General features: G+C 44.6%; 1 protein-coding gene across 1 annotated transcript in view; it reads right to left on the reverse strand.

The window, feature by feature from the left end:
- Positions 1 to 476: 476 nt before the first annotated feature.
- The window catches only part of CD38 (CD38 molecule), a 37,787-nt gene continuing 18,367 nt past the window's right edge, over positions 477 to 19,896 (reverse strand). The window contains exons 2-8 of the mRNA XM_054724092.1: positions 12,324 to 12,453; positions 10,422 to 10,557; positions 8,154 to 8,239; positions 3,921 to 3,994; positions 2,147 to 2,239; positions 1,709 to 1,798; positions 477 to 1,186 (exon numbers count right to left, since the gene is read on the reverse strand). Of these exons, the coding sequence (XP_054580067.1) occupies positions 1,105 to 1,186; positions 1,709 to 1,798; positions 2,147 to 2,239; positions 3,921 to 3,994; positions 8,154 to 8,239; positions 10,422 to 10,557; positions 12,324 to 12,453 (691 nt within the window). The 3' untranslated portion in view covers positions 477 to 1,104. The remainder of the gene's footprint in view (positions 1,187 to 1,708; positions 1,799 to 2,146; positions 2,240 to 3,920; positions 3,995 to 8,153; positions 8,240 to 10,421; positions 10,558 to 12,323; positions 12,454 to 19,896) is intronic.

Consider the following 19,896-nt stretch of genomic DNA (forward strand, 5'->3'; position numbering starts at 1 on the left):
TCATTCAGAATTAAAGGGCAGATAAAGAGCTTCACAGATAGGAAAAAGCTAAAGGAGTTCATCACCACCAAACCAGTATTATATGAAATGCTGAAAGGTATTCTTTAAGAAGAAGAAGAAAAAAGGTAAAGATAAAAATTATGAACAACAAATACATATCTATCAACAAGTGAATCTAAAAATCAAGTGAATAAAAATAATCTGATGAACAGAACAAACTGGTGAATATAATAGAATCAGGGGCAAGAAAGGGAGTGGACTGACAATCCTCCGGGGGAAAGGGATGTGAGGGATGCGGGAAGAGACTGGACAAAAATTGTACACCCATGGATGAGGACAGTGGGAGGGGGGCAGTAAGGGCAGAGGGTGGGGTGGGAACTGGGTGGAGGGGAGCTATGGGGGAAAAACGAGGAACAATTGTAATAATCTGAACAATAAAGATTTATTAAATTAAAAAACAAACAAAAAAACTGAGCTCTGAACTCTGTTCTAAGCACTTTCCATATTTCAGGTCCTGTGAGGCAGGTGGATCTGTGCAGCCATGAACCTGAGGCTGGTGAGCCTGAGGTAGGTACCATACTTCATGTCCCATCACCATGAACCATCTACTCTGGTTACTTCTTTTCCCAGAAGCTGCAGTGGTCACATCTCGCAATGGCAAAGTGACAGCCAAGTGTCCTCAGGACAAGAACGACTTCTGTGCCTAACCAGTCTGTGGGGTAAATTTGGGTGTTCTTCTTGACCAAGAGGCTTCCAAACTTTTATTGTCCTCCTGGAGAACCTGGAAGCTTCTGATAGTCTCTGGAAAATGTATTTCCAGAGAGAGTCATATTCTGTTCAACATATAAACAACATAAAAACATCATATGAAAATTAAAGCAACATAAAATTTTCATTCTAATTTTATATAATAATTAATCTTTTCTTGAATGTTAAGAGATCAAAATAAAAACTATGCCAATAACAAGCTATTTTAAGACTTTTGGAGGAAAAGCTTTCATCTTTTGGGTTGGCTTGATGACAGAAGATCCCCCAAATCCTCAGCTTTCCATCAGCATGTCTCCTGAGTCACACACAACCGTGTACACCACAAGGGCTCAAAGATCAGAAAGCACCGTCCTGATGGCCCATATTACTGCAAGATGAATGGTCAGGACTTTTCACACACTGAAGAAACTTGATAGGCCTGTGACAAGAAAGCAGAAAAGGAGATCTAGAGGCAGAGCAATACATCTACCATTCAATTCAAGAAAAGAAGCCCCTTTGTTAGCAACAAAGGTATGTGTTGATCACTTAGCATCCACACAAGTTCCTCTCCTGCAGTGACAACATGGAGAAAGCTCACGTTCAGGAGTGAGTGACTTCAAGTGGGGCCCAGTTTAGTTTCATTTCAGTTGTTAAGCTATAACAATAAATACTGAGAAGGGATGTTTGATGATGATATATGGAGATGAAAACGAATATTTGGCTCTGGCACGGCACAGACATGGGCTATGAATGTCAGCTGATGATCAAGAAACAGTAAAAGCAGCAACCCATTTTCTTCAGAAGGTCACTAGCTGGGGACACCTAAGGACTAGGCTGGGGATGGGGAGGGGAAGGTAGAGAGATCACCATCAGTCACCATCCCAGATCACCATCAAGGCCCAAGGGAAGATGCCTATAGATGGCAAGATGGCCATTTCTACTTCAAGAACAAATCAATTACCTGTAGTCATCCTGGCAGGTAAATGAAATATTCCTCTTGCTTAAAATAAATTTCAAATCATCTATGATGGGACTCGAGCATGAGTGGTGCCTGGGAAAGAAAGAAGAAAGTGTTAAAATGACATGATCTTGCAAATGTCTCCTGAGTCATTTTCTTCTAGGTAGCAGGCCTTGCACAAAGCCCTGGGATAAAGAGGTGAAGCAGAGGTCAATTCTGAGAGTTCACAGGTCAGCAGGGGAGCCTAAGGTGCAAAGTAGGTAGATACCTATTATGGAGATAAAATTGAGAGGTTGTTGGGATGGGCTGAATGTAGAATAAGGCCCCATTCATTTCCTGAGCCAGTCTTTCCTCAATACATTCTTGAGACTGTGGATTCTTTTGCTGATCAATTCCTAAAGTAAACCTGAGACTCTATGGGTACAAAGTAGTAACATATACCTGTGAACTCCTCCAATGTCATGCATCACCCAGGCTTTTAGCATAGAAACTTTCCCTGGATGCAAATTATGGATTTCCACACGTCCAAAAGTGCTAAGACAGAAGAGAAAAAAGAACACTGTTAACCCCAAACTGAATACTTCAGGAACCCTTAGCCCCTGTGAAAAGCCAGCAGGTAGGGTGCCATTGGTTAAAACCCACCCTCTGGGACTGATGCCACCTTTACTCTTTCAGCATGACCCCCAGTGAATAAGATTGTCAAAATGAGATTTCTTATCTGGACATTGATGTTGATTCTTTAAGTACTAGCTTTCCCAAGACTGGGCCATAAACCAACACCATGACATCACCTGGGAGCTAGTTAAAAATGGCAGAATCTCAGTCCACCACCCCCTGCTGGACCAGAATCTGCAATTGGGCAATCCCCAGGCAATCCACATGCTCAGGTAAGTTGTAGCACAGCTTTGAAAGACCCTGGCACCCTATATGATTTGGCTCAGTGGATAGAGAGTTGGCCTGTAGACTGAAGGGTCCTGGATTTGATTCCAGTCAAGGGCACATGCCCCGGTTGCATGCAAAAGACAGCTGATCAATGATTCTGTCTCATCACTGATGTTTCTATCTCTCTCTCCCTCTCCCTTCCTCTCCGAAATCAATAAAAATACATTTTTTTTAAAAAAGAAATAAAGACCCTGGTGTCCTGCTCTAACCCCACTCCTAAACCTTGCCCCATTAGTCTCTGACACCTGCCACTACCATTGCAAGTACTTAGGTTCCTCATACCAGATTGTAAAATTCTGGAATGTTAGCACTTTCATCCAAAAGCCCACAAGGTTAAGGTCAAAAGCAGAAGACAAAGGACAAATGCTTCTTCATAGAACTAAATATTAAAACAGGAGAGAAGGGAACTTAATTTGGAGCCCCTAGAGTGGTCCCTCCTCTCAATCCAGCCTTATCCCAGGACAGATTGGAGAACGAAGACTGAAAAGGTAATCCAAGTGGTGAAAACTGTAAGTATAGAAGGCAGTAGAGGAGGAAGGCATTGAAGTGTCAATGGTGTGGATTAAATGAGAGAATAATGGCTGATACTCATTGTGTATCTTCTCTCTGTCAGCACAGAGCTCATCATTTTTCACACACTGTCTCCGTTCATCTTCATAGCACCACCACCTCTGCAGGTACACACTACAGGGGCTCAAAGATTGAAGTGCCCTGCATAAAGTCCCATATGTAGTACGTGATGGCCTCTGGAGTCCTGCTTTTAACTGAAGCGTTGACGACCAGGAGATAGTGAAGAGCAAGAGCACATAATTCTCTTGGGATGTTCCCAATAATTGTGGTGCTGGACTGGGACTCACATGTTCATGGAGGAAACAGGGTTAAGGACAGATCTTCGTGGCTGGTGAGGATTCAGATAGGCAGAAGGACTAAGGGGGCAGGTCAGATGGGGGAACAGCGTGAACAAAGGCAGGAAATGGGCAGCATGGAGTGTAATGGAGGAGAGAGCTGACAACAATCCATCAGACTTCAAACAGCCAAGAGGGGATGATGGACACAGCACAAGGACAAAAAACTTTTACTTAGGAAGGAAAATCTCTCCATAAAATACAAAATTTTTACCTTTTTGGGCCCAAAACTTTAGGAGTAACCTTAAACATGAAAAGTATATTTGTCTATAGATAAACTATCTAATAGGAGGCTGTGCTAACCTTTGCATCACCATTTATCTCCCCTATACCCTCCCCCAGCTCCCATCACCCTCCTCCCCCAGTACCTGTTTTGATCAAAGGTGTTAGTGATGGACCCATTGAGCACCACCTGCACCACACCACAGGCATTTTCTGCAAACTGAAAGAGAAAAAGAAAGCCCACAATTCCTCAGCATCCTATCTAATAAAAGAGTAATATGCAAATTAACCATCACTCTGCTACACCCACAAACCACGCCCACCACCCACGCCCACCAGCCAATCAGAGTGAATATGCAAATTAACCCCAACCAAGATGGCTGTGGCCACAGAGAGCAGGAGGGAGGCTTGGGATTCCTTGGCAATGGAGGAAGCCAAGCTTTCCACACACCCTGGCGGGCCCAGGCCTCCACTCAAGGGTACAAAGTTTCAATTATAGAAGGTAAATAAATTCCAACAGAAATGGCGGCAGCCACAGAGCTGGAAGAGCAGGAGGCTAGGGTTGCCCCGGGCGATGGAGGAAGCCAAGCTTCTGCAGCCTTGGCCAGCTCAGGCCTTCACTCCAGGCTACAAAGTTTCAATTATAGAAGATACATAAATTCCAACAGAAATGGCTGCTGCCATGGAGAGAGCAGGAGGCTTGGCTCCGCTCCAGGCTATGAAGTTTCAATTGTAGAAGATAAATAAATTCCAGATATCAGGGCCTCCGCTTGGGTTGCTGGGGGGCGTGGCTGGCCTGCAAATCACCACAGGCCCCTCACCCAGGTTGCCCCACACCCCAAGGGAACACCCACCCTGATCCAGGACACCCTTCAGGACAAACCAGCTGGCCCCCACCCATGCACCAGGCCTCTATCCTATCTAATAAAAGAGTAATATGCAGATTGACCATCACTCCAACACACAAGATGGCTGCCCCCATGTGGTCAAAGATCCTGCCCCCATGTGGACACAAGATGGCCACCACAAGATGGCCAGCAGGGGAGGGCAGTTGGGAGGCACCAGGTCTGCAAGGGAAGGCAGTTGAGAGGGACCAGGCTGGCAAGGGAGGGCAGTTGGGGGGCGATCAACCCTGCAGGGGAGGGCAGTTAGGGGTGACCAGGCCTGCAGAGGAGGGAAGTTGGGGGCAAACAGGCTGGCAGGGGAGCAGTTAGACATCAATCAGCCTGGAATGGGAGTGGTTAGGGGGTGATCAGGCTGTCAGGCAGAAGCAGTTAGGGACAATCAGGAAAGCAGGCAGGCAAGCAGTTGGGAGCCAGCAGTCCTGGATTGTGAGAGGGATGTCCGACTACCTGTTTAGGCCCGATCCCACCGGGATTGGGTCTAAACTGGCAGTCGGACATCCCTCGAGGGGTCCCAGATTGGAGAGGGTGCAGGCTGGGCTGAGGGACACCCCCCCACCCCCATGCACGAATTTCGTGCACCGGGCCTCTAGTGTAAACATAATCAGCAAGCCCCAGCAGTTGCACCCAAAACAGCTCTCAGTGCTAGTGGTTAAGGTGGGGTAACCTGGATGGCTCCAGCTCAGCATTCCCAGGTCTATGTACTTTCAGCCCAACCACTGGAGGCTTATGCTTCACAGGAGAGTTCTGGAAGCAGTTGCTCTCATCTGTGTTTGCACAATGAAGTTCAGCACCATTGTTACTAAATACGTGGCTCCGAGGTTCAGCTGAGTAAGAGGAACATAGCTGGAGGAGGAAGAGAAAAGTGCTTTCTTGGTGCCATAAACTGTAGACACTGCACTTCACTTAGGGAGCAGGGTAGCCGATCCAGGGGTAAGGGGGATGGGGACACCAAGAAAGGCGACACTGAGGCCCACACAGGCACAAAGAGAAATGCGGAATGTATGAATGAATGAATAAATGAATCAATGAATGAATATTATTAAGCAAAAAGTGTTGTTTCCTCATGAAACATTCAGCCGGACTCCTTGCTAGGAACTGGAAGAAACAAAATGAATAAAATAAAGCAATCTATGCATTCCCTCCGGGAAGCCCACCCCCAGGGACTGGCTCATGGTGAGGATGAGCTTCCTTATGGGCTTGGCCACAGCTACTGAGAGCTCTTGGAGAGCTGTGAGCCTGGCTGTCTGCTTGCCGCTCAGCCCAGGAGCCTTGGAGATCCATGGAAACCTGTAGGGAGGAAAAGAGGAAGGGAGAAGTCCAAACCTACAGGAGTGGGGTGGAGGGAGTCAATGGGGGAGGGAGGAGGGAGGAGACATCTGTAATACTTTCAACAATAAAGAAAAAATTTTTAAAAAGTCCAAACACTCTGTGATGGAGATTAGGAAAGAAATAGAAAAAAACAAAAAACATAACAGAGGGCAACAAAAGCTGAAGGAATAATAGGGTTTCCCCTGGCAAAGGCTGAGGCAGCTGCGAACAGAAAGGCCGGGGGACTTGGGAGAAGAGTGGTGTTTTGGGGGCAACGTCAGTGGATTTTGAAGTTGGTAGATAAGTTCATTTATGGAAGGCTTTGCCAAGAAACCTGGCCTTTAATCTACAGGTAATAAAACACCACTGAGCTATTTGAAATGGAACTGTGAAAACCCACTGTGGCTTTCTGTTGGGGGTGATGAGCAGAGGACAGAGGCCCAATTAATGTCACTCACAGGTGCTAACTCAACTGAGTGCTCACAGGGTTGATGCCAAACACTGACCTGCAATGCCATGCAATCCTCAGAGCCCTGGGGAGGCAGGGTTGAGTCCATTTACCCTAAGGTTACTTGGAAGCGAGAAAGTGGGATGGGGATCCAAGCCCAAGAGGCACTGCCTCTATTGTCAGAAAAAGAAAGGACCGACTCTGATAAAAGAAGGCTATGTACCTGCATCTATGAGCAAGCATTTGGCCAAGATAAAGGCGCAGTCCCACAGTAGCTCACAAAGGTAGGGTGCACCTTCCATCCCCTTCACCGCTGTGCTCCTAGCTCCAAGGACACTATGGGGAACACATGCAGGTGCTTGCCACATACAACATGTGATTGACTTTAAAAGTTTTTGGCAGCAGCACTGCCCCCAAACATGTCATAGAATGATAAAATAGACACTTTTCTCAGAAAAAGAAAGAAACCACCTCCCCCCCCCCAAGTAAAACAACAAAACCTATACAGTGCCTCTGATTTTTCACAGCACACAGTAGGTACTCAGCAAATATGCATTAAAGGAATGCATTCTTAGTGAAAAGGATAGAAGTAACCCTATGGGGTTATATCAGTTTTATCTCCATTTCACAAATGAGGAATCTGAAGGTCAAACAGATGGTTAAAGGATCTGTGTACATTGAAATGGCCTCCTGACTTCAAATCCCAGGTTATTTCCTTGTCTCTACCAGGGTTTACCTCTTACTAGCCCATTGACCTTGGATGAGATCCTTAACATCTGAGTCTCCGTTTCCTCACCTGTAACTTTCCCTCAGCACCTACTGTGAGGACTAAATGGGATGACATTGGTAAGGCACCTGGCTCAGGACTTGTCATAAATATGCAATTAACAAGTGTGAGTTTCCACTGCCCCAGCTCCTCGGTGTCTGAATTTAATTTTGGAGAATTATAGGTAACGTAGTTGTACTTTCTCCCTCTTTTTCTTTCCCTCACTTCTTTCTTCTTTTCTTTCCCATTTGTTCCTAGTTCACTTTCATGCAAAGGAGTGACTTATAAGAAAAAGAAATAGCCACAAAGGTAGCTTAGGGTAAAGTCAGAAATAGGGAGAAAGTGGCAGGGAAGATGGTGAATATTTCCCAGCCAGATTCTGGGACTGGAGTCAGACAATTTGGGATTCACTCACAGACCTGCCACTCGCTGTGGACATTCGGCAGATTGCTTTCTTGCCCGCAGCACTATTTGCTCATCTGTAAGATGGTGTGATACTCATGGTACCTACTTCAGAGGGTGCTTGTGAGGATGAAAGGTTGTAATCCATGTGAAACCTAGGACTGTGCCTGGCACACAGGAAGTTCTGAAAGTGCCAATTGCTAAGACTGGCCCAGGAATCTAGGATTGGCCAAGACCTGGGCCAGAGGATTAAACCACGCAGGAGATTCCTGGCAGCCAAAGCCAAAGCCAAAAAAAAAAAAAAATGTGTAAGAGCAGGGATTCTCCCACTGCAGCCCATGTGCCCCCCATGCATATCCTAAAATTGTATGTGAAAATCTTCTAGAATGTAAGTCAGGAACATTTTCATCAGGAAAGAATCCCAAACTTCTGTTCCTAAAAGGATGTGTGATCCAAAGAGAATCCAAACCAACCATTGGCTAGATGGCCTCTTCACTCCGTGGTCTCCCAATGGTCTCCCAAATTCTCCAAGTTCACGCCTGGTACTCACCCTTTTGGATACCGTGTCCCAGAACACAGACATGGGGTTGTTTATGCAGTCTTTTCTCCAGTTTGGGCAGGACTGATAGTTCACTTCTAAAAGACATGGTTTGTAGACAATAATTAAAGTGGAAAGTCACAGGTGTAATTAAGCCCCGTTCTTCCCTGGCTGTTCAGTCAAAGCAGAACCATTATCCAATGGCATTGCTGCCAAGAAGGAGGATGGAGAATGGACACATCTCGACCCAATTTAACTAAGTGCCCCTGACTCCCATCCAAGTCCTTACCTTACCCTCCAAACCCCAGACAGGAACACGGTGACCAGCTTTGAGTCATCGTTCTGGGAAATTGAGAAAGCTCATCTGACAGAGATAAGCCCCCAACATTGTCCCAGAGTGCAGGAGGAATCGGACATAAAGCTGGGTCTCAGCCGTTCCCCCCAACCACTCCTCTGCTTCCTGCCAACACTCTCCTGTCCACAGCTTTCCTCTCCTCCTCCCTAGACCCACACCCTTAGGCTCAGATGGCCTCGGAGTCTTTCTACACTCTCACCATCAAGACAGGCTCAGGTTACCCAGACAGTGTGGCTCATTGGTTGAGTGTCGACCCATGAACCAAAAGGTCACTGGTTCAATTCCTTGTCAGGGCACATGCCTGGGTTGTGGGCTCAATACCCAGTAGGGGGTGTGCTGAAGGCAGCCAATTGATGATTCTCTCTCAACAATGTTTCTATCTCTTTCTCTAAAAATCAATAAAAACATATTTTTTTAAAAAAACAAAGACAGGCTCAAGCCTCCATGAGATACAATAGACTCAGAGCATGGACACAGTTTCTATGTCACTTCTCCCGAGAATATCTGCCTTCATTCACTAACATTTTCTAGTTATTTTTGTATAATTGACAAGTGTGATAGTAAGATTTTAAAGTGTACAATGCAACCATTTGATATGCATATGTACATTGTGAAAAGATTTCCCCACCTGGAGTCAATTAACACATCCATCAGGTCACACATTTATCTGTGCAAGTGTCTCTGTGAGAGAACAGGTAGGTTCTACTCTCAGAAAATTTCAGTTAATGCTTCTACATTATTATCCATGATCATCACCATGCTGTACACTAGATCTCAAATCTTCCTCATCTCATAAGTGGAAGATTTTACCCCTTTACCAGCCTGTTCATATTCCCCACCCCTTGCTCCTGGCAACCACTTTTCTATTCTATTTTTAGGAATTCAATTTTTTTTAATTCCACATATAAATGACACCATGCAGTATTTTATTTTCTCTGACTGGCTTATTTCACATAGCAGAATGCCCTCCAGACTCACCCATGATGTTGAAAATGATTTTATTCTAAGATTGAATAAAGTTTTGCTTTATATATATATATATATACACACACACACACACACACACACACACACACACACATACTAGAGGCCTGGTGCACAAAATTCGTGCACTGGGGGGGGGGTGTCCCTCAGCCCAGCCTGCACCCTCTCTAATCTGGGACCCCTTGGGTGCAAAGGCCCGGGGGTGTGAAACCACCTTGTGGGTTAGGCTAGCACCACCAGAGCAGGAGGGATGGGGACGGGAACCTGGAAGATGAGACATCTGAAAGACAGACGCAGGCCATGCTGAGGAATTTGGGCCTTACCCCGGAGGCGAAAAATTGCTATTTAGGCTTTAGAATAGAGACAAAAACAATCCTTGGTAGCCATGTAGGCTGAATGAAAGGGGCGAGGAGTGGGCAGTGAGGCTGTTAGAACAGTCCCAGCAAAAACTATGTTAGTGCATTGGACTCAAGGAGTGTGATGGGGGTAGAAAAGAAAGAATGACCACATGAGTTGGTCTAAAGAACACTATCTCAGCCGAGCCTTAGTGACACAGTGGTTGAGCATCATCGATCTAAGAACCAGGAGGTCACAGTTCAATTCCCAGTCACGGCACATTTCCAGGTTGCAGGCTTGGTCCCCAGTTGCGAGTGTGCAGGAGGCAGGCAATCAGTGATTCTATCTCATTATTGATGTTTCTCTCTCTCTCTCTCTCTCTCTCTCTCTCTCTCTCTCTCTTCCCCTTCCTCTCTGAAATCAATTAAAAGTTTTTTTTAAAAGACACTATTTTGCATCAGGCTAGGTTGTCGTTGGGAGCATAGATGGCGTCAGGGTGGGTACCAGGGACCTATCCTCCACACTGACCTTTCAGGGCCCCCAGCAGAGCTCAGGGCTCCTTCACCCTGCCGTCCCTGGACGATCCCAATGGCCCCCATCCTCACCAGAGGAGCCTGCATCTCCGCACCAGTAGAGACCGTCGGCAATGTAGCCCATCAGTGTGTCCTCCAGCGTGAACATATCCTGCCGCACCCTGGTGTACAGGTGAGCTAGCTGATTTGATTTGCTCCAAAAGACACTCTAAGAAAGAGAAAACACACACTATTTTTAAAATATGTTTTTTGTTGATTTTTTTAAGAGAGAGAGAGAGAGGGAGAGAGATAGATAGAAACATCAATGGGAGAGAACCATCCATCAGTGCCTCCTGCCTGCCCCTACTGGGGTTAGAGCCCACAAACCAGGGTGTCAAACTGGGGACCTCTTGGTTCAGGGGGTTGATACTCAACCACTGAGCAACACCAGCCAGGCATCACAAACTACTCCTGAGATCAATTTAGTAAGCAAAACGAAAACCTGCTTTCCAGGTGCGTGCGTGCGTGTGTGTGTGTTTGTGTGTGTGTGTGTGTGTGTGTGTGTTCTAGGCCACAGTGTAAAATGAGCTTATATTTCTGGGTTGCAGTAAAAAAAAAAAAAGTCTTAAAGCCATTGATCAAAATCTTATATTGAACATAGGCTCGGACCACATCTGGAGGAGAGGAGACATTAGGAAGTTACAAAATTCCTAAATTTATCTGCAAAACAATTTTGTCTATGCATTGTTTTGGGAGAGAAGCGTTGGTTGTTTCTCAAAGAGCTCAGTATTCCCCTATATCCTTTCCCAATTCTCTCTTATCCCCACAGAAGAAGAAGAAGAAGAAGAAGAAGAAGAAGAAGAAGAAGAAGAAGAAGGAGGAGGAGGAGGAGGAGGAGGAGGAGGAGGAGGAGGAGGAGGAGGAGGAGGAGGAGGAGGAGGAGGAGGAGAGGAGGAGGAGGAGGGAGGAGGAGGGGAGAAGAAGGGAGCAAACATAGGTAGTGCTTTTTCAGGATCTCTTATAAGGTACAAACAATCAAATTTCAGAATGCTCTTAGGCTCCATGAATCTATTCACTCAGACTCGGAGGCTGTGGAGGGTGTGGTTTGAAGCCCAGCGTCACTGCTGATGCACTGTCTGACCTGGGACACCGAAAGCCTTACTTTCCCCATCTGTACAATGGTAACAAGAATAGTTGTAAGAAGCTCTTGGATGCTGAAGACAATGCAAATAAAGTGCTCAATCCCATGCCTGGGGCACAGCCTCTCATTCAACAGTGTCACACAGGTGCTATTCACCTGGCAGCTCTTTTGGGTGAGGTCTCCTGCTCCCGGAACTCCAGCTCTACCCCTGGGGCCAGGAGAGGCTGTCATCCAGCTGACGGGCTTCACAAAGATGACTGGGGGCAGGCTGAATTTCACCGCCAGTGCTGACTTCAGAAAAGATCTACTCAAAGTACTAAAACCTAGGCTCCAAATCTCGTGCCATTTCAACTGGTCACCTCCCCCCTAGGATTCACTTTCTCACTGGTGAAGTGGAGGGGGCGGGGAGGGGTAGCACCAGATCTGCTTGTTTCACAGGATGGCAAGTGCAAATCGGCATGGCTGTTGTTGTTTTGTTGTTGCTGTTTTGTTTTTGTTGTTGTCGTTATCACCAGAGGTCAGGGAGCGTTTTGTAATTGGCTAAAGTTGGGTTCTTTTTGTTTGGTTTGGATTGGGTTTCCTGTTGGGTTTTTATTCTATGTTATTTATTTATTGCCTGGTTTTTAACCAAGTGTCCTTTCCTCTTTGGGTGATCCCATTTCTCTCTCCAATGTCCTAAATCCTAATCACATCCTATTCTCCCATGAGCCCCACTAACTCCATATACGCCAACCACACCTACATTCTTATGTCCAGATTTTCCTCCTCCCTCATCCGGGTCAAACTTTGGTCCTGTGACCTCTTCCCTCTGGCTTTCAGCCTCAGTTCTAAAACCAAGAACTTGATCCAGTTACCGTGTGGCAGGGTATGGTTTGATTGGTCAGCTTCAGCAGCAGCTGGTAGTCTTGCTCTGAACTGTGACAAGGATCCTTGGAAAGAAATGCATTCATGAATGCCTTCCCTATCTGTCCGCAGTCTGTATGTCTGTGAGATAAAACATGGAAAATAGAGTGAAGCATGAATAATTAGATTCCGAACATACTTTTGGAGCATAATTACCCTACCCCCCAAAATCTCATGTAGGAGGCATCTACTGGATGCCACGTAGTTCCTATACAGGGTCTCGTCTAATCTGTACAACATTTTTATGGGTGAGCATGACCGTTCCTGCCCCACAAAGCCCCTGCCTTTATGAAGCTCACTCTCTGGTTAGAGAGGCAGACAGCACACAAACAAGTAAGCTAACAAAATAAGTACAGATGATGATTAATATGCAGAAGATCAGTGGGGATGGACGACAGCAGAATACAGAAGCGATGACCTCTCTAGGGAGGCTGGTCAGGAACAGTCTTCCTAAGAGATCATATAAGCTGAGACTACACGATGAGAAAAAGTGCATTCCAGCCCAAGGGTCTTGCATGAGCAAAGGTCCTGAGGCAGAAAAACCTTGCTGATTTTGAAGAACTGAGAGATCAACAGCATCACTGCAGAGTAAAGAAACAAGGGAAGGTGTGGTATGGTGAGAAATCAAGTCAAACAGATGATTGAGAGGCAGATGACTTAGGCTTTTGGGACCAATGAAAAGATTTCAAATTGTACTTTAATTACAGTGGGAAGCCCTTGGATGGTTTTACGCATGGGAGTGGCCTCATTTGATTTTTGTTTTGAAAAACTACTCTGGAAAACTGAGTGGGCCCCACAGAAGGAGAAAATGGTCTGAAATAGAAATGTTCACTCCAGGTCCCCTTCAAACAGCCCGTAGTGATGGGAAAGCATCGCCTTACAAGACAGGCTATTCAACTGCTCCAGCCTCAGTTTCTTCATCTATAAAAGGGGATAATAACACGTTTACTTTCTGCCTCATGAATTTGACTATTGTAGGTACCTTAGATAAGCAGAACCATACGGTATTTTTCTTTTTGTGTCTGTCTTATTTCACTGGGCATACTGTCCTCACGGTTCTTCCATATTGTGGATGTGCTAGGATTTCCTGCCTTTTTAAGGTCGAATAACATTCCATTGTAGGTGCATACTGCATTGGTTTGCCCGTTCCTCTGTCATGACACTTGGGTTGCTTTCTCCACTCGCTCTTTTATTCCACAAATACTCACCAAGGGCCCACTATGAGCCTCACAATGGGCACAGGGCTGTAAAGATCAGTAAGTACTACTTCTACCCTTTAACCACTCATATCAAGGTGCAGGAGAAAGAACAGAATTCATTACAGTTACAGCACTGGTGACTTGCCTGAGGCACTAAAATCTGAGAACACAATACACAGCAGAAAGCTGTTCTAATTTTCTACCACAGAGGACAGACACACGGGGTGCAACAAAAGGCCTTGGCTGAGTGACTCAGTATCTTCACTTTGCAAAGGATTTGCCTCTGTTTGCTCCTCCAGTGCTGTGACATAAAAAAATCCATCTGTATTTGTAACCACTGTGCGTTTCTATGTGACCACTCTCTGGCTTTGCTTCCTTCGACGGGGTCCAGAATAATTAGAGATGTGCAGCCAAGGAGGACGGGAGTTTTCCTAGGGTGCCTCTGCCCAGTGGACCATAAAGCAGCCTTTGAACGGTGTGCTTCTACACAGCTTGGGGAGCGGTTATTTCCCACTGAGTGAGGAAAGTAGACTTCAACTTACAGAAAACAGAAGACAGGCTGAGTAGCACCCTGGTAACTGGCGGTGTCTCTGGGAAGAGGACTAAAGGGGAACTTACACATTTGCCTGATATTTTTCTTTATTGTTGGTTTAAAACAAAAATGGATGCATGAATTATCCAAAAAAAAAAAGGGTTAAATTTTTTTTTAATGAAAATATGGTATGATCACCACCAATTTTTAAAAACTGAAGGGAAAAAAACCATAGTAATTAAACCATGTTATAAAAATAGCTATATTTAGTTACAAGGTATATAAGAATTGCTTCCTAACCTCACGTTTCATACTTTCTATAATAAGCATATATTACAATTGTGGGTCAAAACAACACTTTCATGTTCTTATTAAGTTGCTTGAGCAATTAAACTAAACATTTGAGAACCATGGAATGTCTTAGAGCAGTGGTTCTCAACCTTTTTAATACCGTGACCCTTTAATACAGTTCCTCATGTTGTGGTGACTCCCAACCATAAAATTATTTTCGTTGCTACTTCATAACTCTAATTTTGCTACAATGGTCTTAGGCTTTAGAGCAGCTGTTCTCAACCTGTGGGTCGCGACCCACAGATTGAGAACCGCTAGCAGGATTACCTAAGACCATCAGAAAACACAGATATTTACATTACGATTCATAACAGTAGCAAAATTACAGTTATGAAGTAGCAACAAAAATAATTTTATGGTTGGGGGTCACCACAACATGCGGAAATGTATTAAAGGGTCGCGGCATTAAAAAGGTTGAGAACCACTGTCTTAGAGCATAGGAACATCAGGCCCAAACCCCCTTGGTCGCCCTCCCCAAGTCTCTTGTCTATGTGGTGTCTTTTCTCATCCCTCAACCAGTTAAAGACAATAACCAAGCAAGACTTAGCATTGGTGCCCAATCCACTTCTTAAAGCCTTTAAAAACTTCCTTTAGCAAGACTCATTGTCAAATCGCACTCTCACGAATCACAGATCATACCCAGACTCAAACTTTAAAATGTCAAGGAGACAAGTAACTAAGAAGCTCAGACAGAGAAAGAAAAAGGAACCACATTCTACATCCCTCCTGGATCCTGCCTGCCTTTCTGCATGGGATATACCTGCCTGGCCCAGAAAAATAGACAAGTCACCCAGTGAGGTGGTGTTGGGCTCCTCACATGACCAAAGGGACTGAAGTGATGGAACTTCTCCGTTGTATTCCCCAGAGAGCTCTGCAGCAAACATGGCTTCCCAGGAGCTCATGTCTACAGATTCTGGATTTGTTTTCAATGAGTAATCCTTAACCAAGAACCTCTTGCGAAGGGTACTCAAGACACAGAGACAGGTCTCTTTGTTCTAGCAAATGTCATTAGTGGATCTCCCTGGAAGTCCAGTTGACAAGGAGACTAGACCAGCTCACTTGCCTTCCTTCTTTTCCCAGGACTCTCCCCCTTCCCAAATTAAGTAACGACATCACTAGCCAGCTGCCTCTCCTTCCTCCCTGGGACCTAGAGTGTGCAAGGGAGTATGTGGAGATGCTGGAGATGAAGAAGAGAAACACAGCCCCTGGCACTCGCCAGGTGGCCTTGATATTCTTCTACTGAACATAATTTAAGGACGATAACATCAGATATGGTCACTGTGTGGCCACAATAGACGGCAATGTCAACAGGTAAAAACAATGTCCAAACCACACAAAAAATGACCAAACATCCGTTTACTGTAGCAAATATAGTGCCTGCTGCTTCTTTGCCAATGACAGCTTCAGCTCTGTTCCGTTTCTCCAGCCTGGCTGATTTGATTAGTTCCAACACCGATTACAGAATTCTCCCCATCCCTTCTGCTTCCTGGCAGCATCCATGCAAAGCCAACCTCCTTGAAACTTCCTCAAACATTTCATAAAACAAGCCCAAATCCTGTAAGTCCTTTCTAACATTTTTGAGCTGAACCATCCCTGATCCCATGGATCCCCACAGTGAATGCTCGTTCTTCCTGCAAAGAAACAGAGAGCCCACTCTCATTCATTTGCAGTGTGTCCCTGGTGGTCTTGGGTCAGGACACTGATGATAATTGGCAGTCTTGGATGGGATGTAAAGAATCAAAGGTCCGGAGAAATCAACATGCCTTAGTCAGGGCCTATGTTTGGCAGAAACTCCAGGAACAGCTTCTGAAAGTCTCCATTTGTTAATAAGTTTTCTTGCTGAGCTGGAGTCTTAGACTGATAGCAGTGTTCTGCTTGCGGTGTGGGCTGAGCACAAATGTCAGGATTCAAGGTCAATGGTCCATCCTCCCCTTCCTACTACTCTGCTCCTTCCAAAAGACCCCAGACGATTCCTTGCTTACCCTATCCCCCAGGAGTCATGCTCTCTCTCTTTTTTTCTATTTTGTTCATCAGTTTTTGTTCCTTAGATTCCACATATAAGTGGGATCATGTGATATTCGCCTTTCTCTGACTGGCTTATTTCACTTAGCATGATACTCTCTGGGTCCATCCATGCTGTCTCAGAGGGTAAGAGATCCTTCTTTTTTTACAGCTGCATAATATTCCATAGTGTAAATGTGCTACAGCTTTTTTATCCACTCATCTACTGATGGGCACTTGGGCTGTTTCCAGATCTTAGCTATTATAAATAATGCTTCTATGAACACAGGGGTGCATATTGGTGTTTTGGGCTTCTTAGGATATATTCCAGAAGTGGGATCACTGGGTGAAATGGTAGCTTCATTTTTAATTTTTTGACGAACCTCCATACTATTTTCCATAGTGGTTGCACCAGTCTGCATTCCCAGTGTACTAGGGTTCCCCCTTCTCCTTATCCTCGCCAGCACTTGTCGTTTGTTGATTTGTGCATGGTAGCCATTCTGGCAGGAGTGAGGCAATACCTCATTGTGGTTTTAATTTGCATCTCTCTGATGATTAGCAGTCAAGCCCTCTTGTTCATGTCTCACCCCTCCTCCCTACCTCTGGCCTGCCCAGTTAGGTTGTCTCCAGGTGCCAAAGGCAGGAGGTAGTAGCAGAAGGAAGAAGGGAGCATGCTCACTAGGTGCCAGAAACTAGGTTTAACTTATACTCATCCTGTTTACATCTCACACTAGTCCTCTGGGGAGGATGCTATCATGAACCCTGATGTAGAGCTACTGAAGCTCAGAGAGTTTTGCAACTGGTCCAAAGCCAAAGAGTGGGCACAGAGCTGCCTTACATTCTAAGCTTTGCTCTTTCTTCCAAACAATGCTGCCTCCCACAGGAAATTTAAACTCAATGCCCTAGTCTCATAACGAGGTTATTCCTAACAGAAGTGAGGCCCTCAGACCCCAGAGGGGTTGTCATTTCCCAACATGATAAGTTGAAGACCAGAATGGGGCACAGTTATTCCCAGGTGATGGATACAGTGAATGGGGCAAGAGGGATGGGGCAAAAGGGTTAAAGTCTTATGCTACGACATCCATGCTAAGGTGGAAAAGCAGATATATTTGGTGGTTAAATCCAGGTGGTATGTTGTCAGCTACTTCAGGGTTCATGACACTATGCTGTCCTCTCTCTCTAAACCTACACCCTTTCCACTAGCAATTATATTTCAAGTCCCTGTCAGTAAAGCAACATCACATTCAGAATGTGTTGTTCTCCAGGCAAAGTGCACACACCCTAAATCCTAAAAGCACTTAGATCTCGAGGGGCAATTGCACACATTCAATGAATTTTCCTGCTGACAAGTCCTGCAGGGCAGGCTATATTGGCCCAAAGAAAACAGTAAGGTTACCTCAAGTAGTTCTCAAATTTGAGGCTACTGGAGTCGGTATTGAAGGCAAAGACTGCCACCTTGTGGTAGAGGTGAGCGATTCATGAGATTCACTGAGGCACGATTTTCTCAGCAGAATTAAAATCAGAAGACTCTTCAGGCAAAAGGAAAGCTTAGAAGTCATTAATTCATTAATCTGGACAATATTTATTGAGAATCTAGTATGTGCTAGGCACATTTATGGGCAAGTAGGATACCAGTCCTTGTGGGAGATTACATTCTATCAGAGTGAGACTCTAAACAATAAACAAGTTATAGAGTACCCTAGACATGTTTGAGATCCATGGAAAAAACTAAAAGCAGAGTAGGATAAGGGGGTCAGGAGTGATACAGAAGGAGGTGGCAGCATTCATCATTAAACAGGGTGGACAGTAGATGACATTTGAGCAAAGAATTGAAGGAAGTGAGGGACTTAATCATACAGATATCCGAGGGAACAGCATTCTGTGCAGAAGAAACAGCCAGATCAAAGGCCCTGATGCCTGATATGTTCAAGAAATGCCAAAGAAGCCAGTGTGGCTGCAACAGAGTGAGCAAGGTGGGAAGTATATGGAAATGAAGTCAGAAGGATAACGATATCGGGCTGGGCAGCGTTTCATAAGTCATTGCAAGGCATTTGGCTTCTACTCATGGTGAACTGGAAAGCCATAGAGAATTCTGAGCACAGGAGATACATGATATTACTCACGTTTCAAAGGATTTCTCAGGTTGCTTTGTCGAGTATAGTCTGAAAGAAGGAAAGGGCAGAGGTAGGTAGACCAGTAATCTGGGCAGGTGCTAATGGTGATTAGATCAGTGTGGTAGCAGTGACAATGGTAAGAAGTAGTAGATTCTGGATTCATTGTAATTTCCTAATGAGCTGGATGTAGGGTGTTAGAGAAATGAAGAGTCAATGATAATTCCAAGGTTTGGGACCTGAGACAATGGAAGAATAGAGTTGCTGATAACTGGGATGAAGGAGGCTTTGGATGGAGGTGGCTTTGATCAGGAGTTCAATTTGGGTCACACCAAGTTTTTAATGTCTATTAAACATGCAAGTGAAGCTGTGGAATAAGCAGAGAGGTATATGAGCCTGAAGTTCAGGGGAAATAAAGCTGTGAGACTATCCAAAGCAGCTGAAAGACAAAGAAAAGAAGATGGCCAAGAACTGAGTGTTGGGACACTCCGACATAAGAGATTGGAAGGAGAAACCACTGGAAAAGTACAACCAGGGTTATAGGACAAAAAGCAGAAGATTGGGTTGCACTGGAAGCTGAGTGAAGAAAATATATTAAGCAGGAAGAAGTTATTAACTGTGTCATATGCTCTTGCCCAGGCCAGGAATATGAAGACAGAGAACTAAGCATCTGAATCATCATCAAGGAAGTCATGTCAAGAGCTGTTTTGATCTCCAAATGCAATGCCAATCTTTCTGTTATTGATTCCTAGATTATTGTCAGATAATGTACTTTGTGAATTTATTTCAGGAAAGATCTTGGGAAAAACATATTTTGAGTGTGTCATTAAAAAAACAATATCCTAAAATACCTTTTATCCCCATTCCAAGCCTGAGCATGTTTCTCCTACAATGTTAAGCCAGTTCTTTGATATTTATCTGTTGGAATGAAAATTATCCTAAAACTATAATGCAAAACAAATTATTTATTTATTTATTTTTATTTTTTATTGAATTTATTGGGGTGATATTGGATAATAAAATTACACAGGTTTCAGGTATTCAATTCTATAAAACATCATCTGGGTCTGATCATTCTGTGACAATTGCTTGTAACCCTTTACTTCAATTTCTTATGCTCATTAAAATATATTTATCATCATTATACTATCCAATTGTTATAAACATGAACTTATAAAGTTTATTTATATTAATAAAATACAACTTTATCCATTTTAGATTTCCATTCTCTTGTTCAATAAATGCAGCATGCTTCCTGAGAGCCAGGCAGAGTATTAGGTATTTAGCTGGCAAAAGCAAAGTTCATTCTACAGGGCAAAAACCCCAAATA

The sequence above is a fragment of the Eptesicus fuscus genome, chromosome 2 (genome assembly GCF_027574615.1).
Source record: "Eptesicus fuscus isolate TK198812 chromosome 2, DD_ASM_mEF_20220401, whole genome shotgun sequence".
NCBI classification, from domain to species: Eukaryota; Metazoa; Chordata; class Mammalia; order Chiroptera; family Vespertilionidae; genus Eptesicus; species Eptesicus fuscus.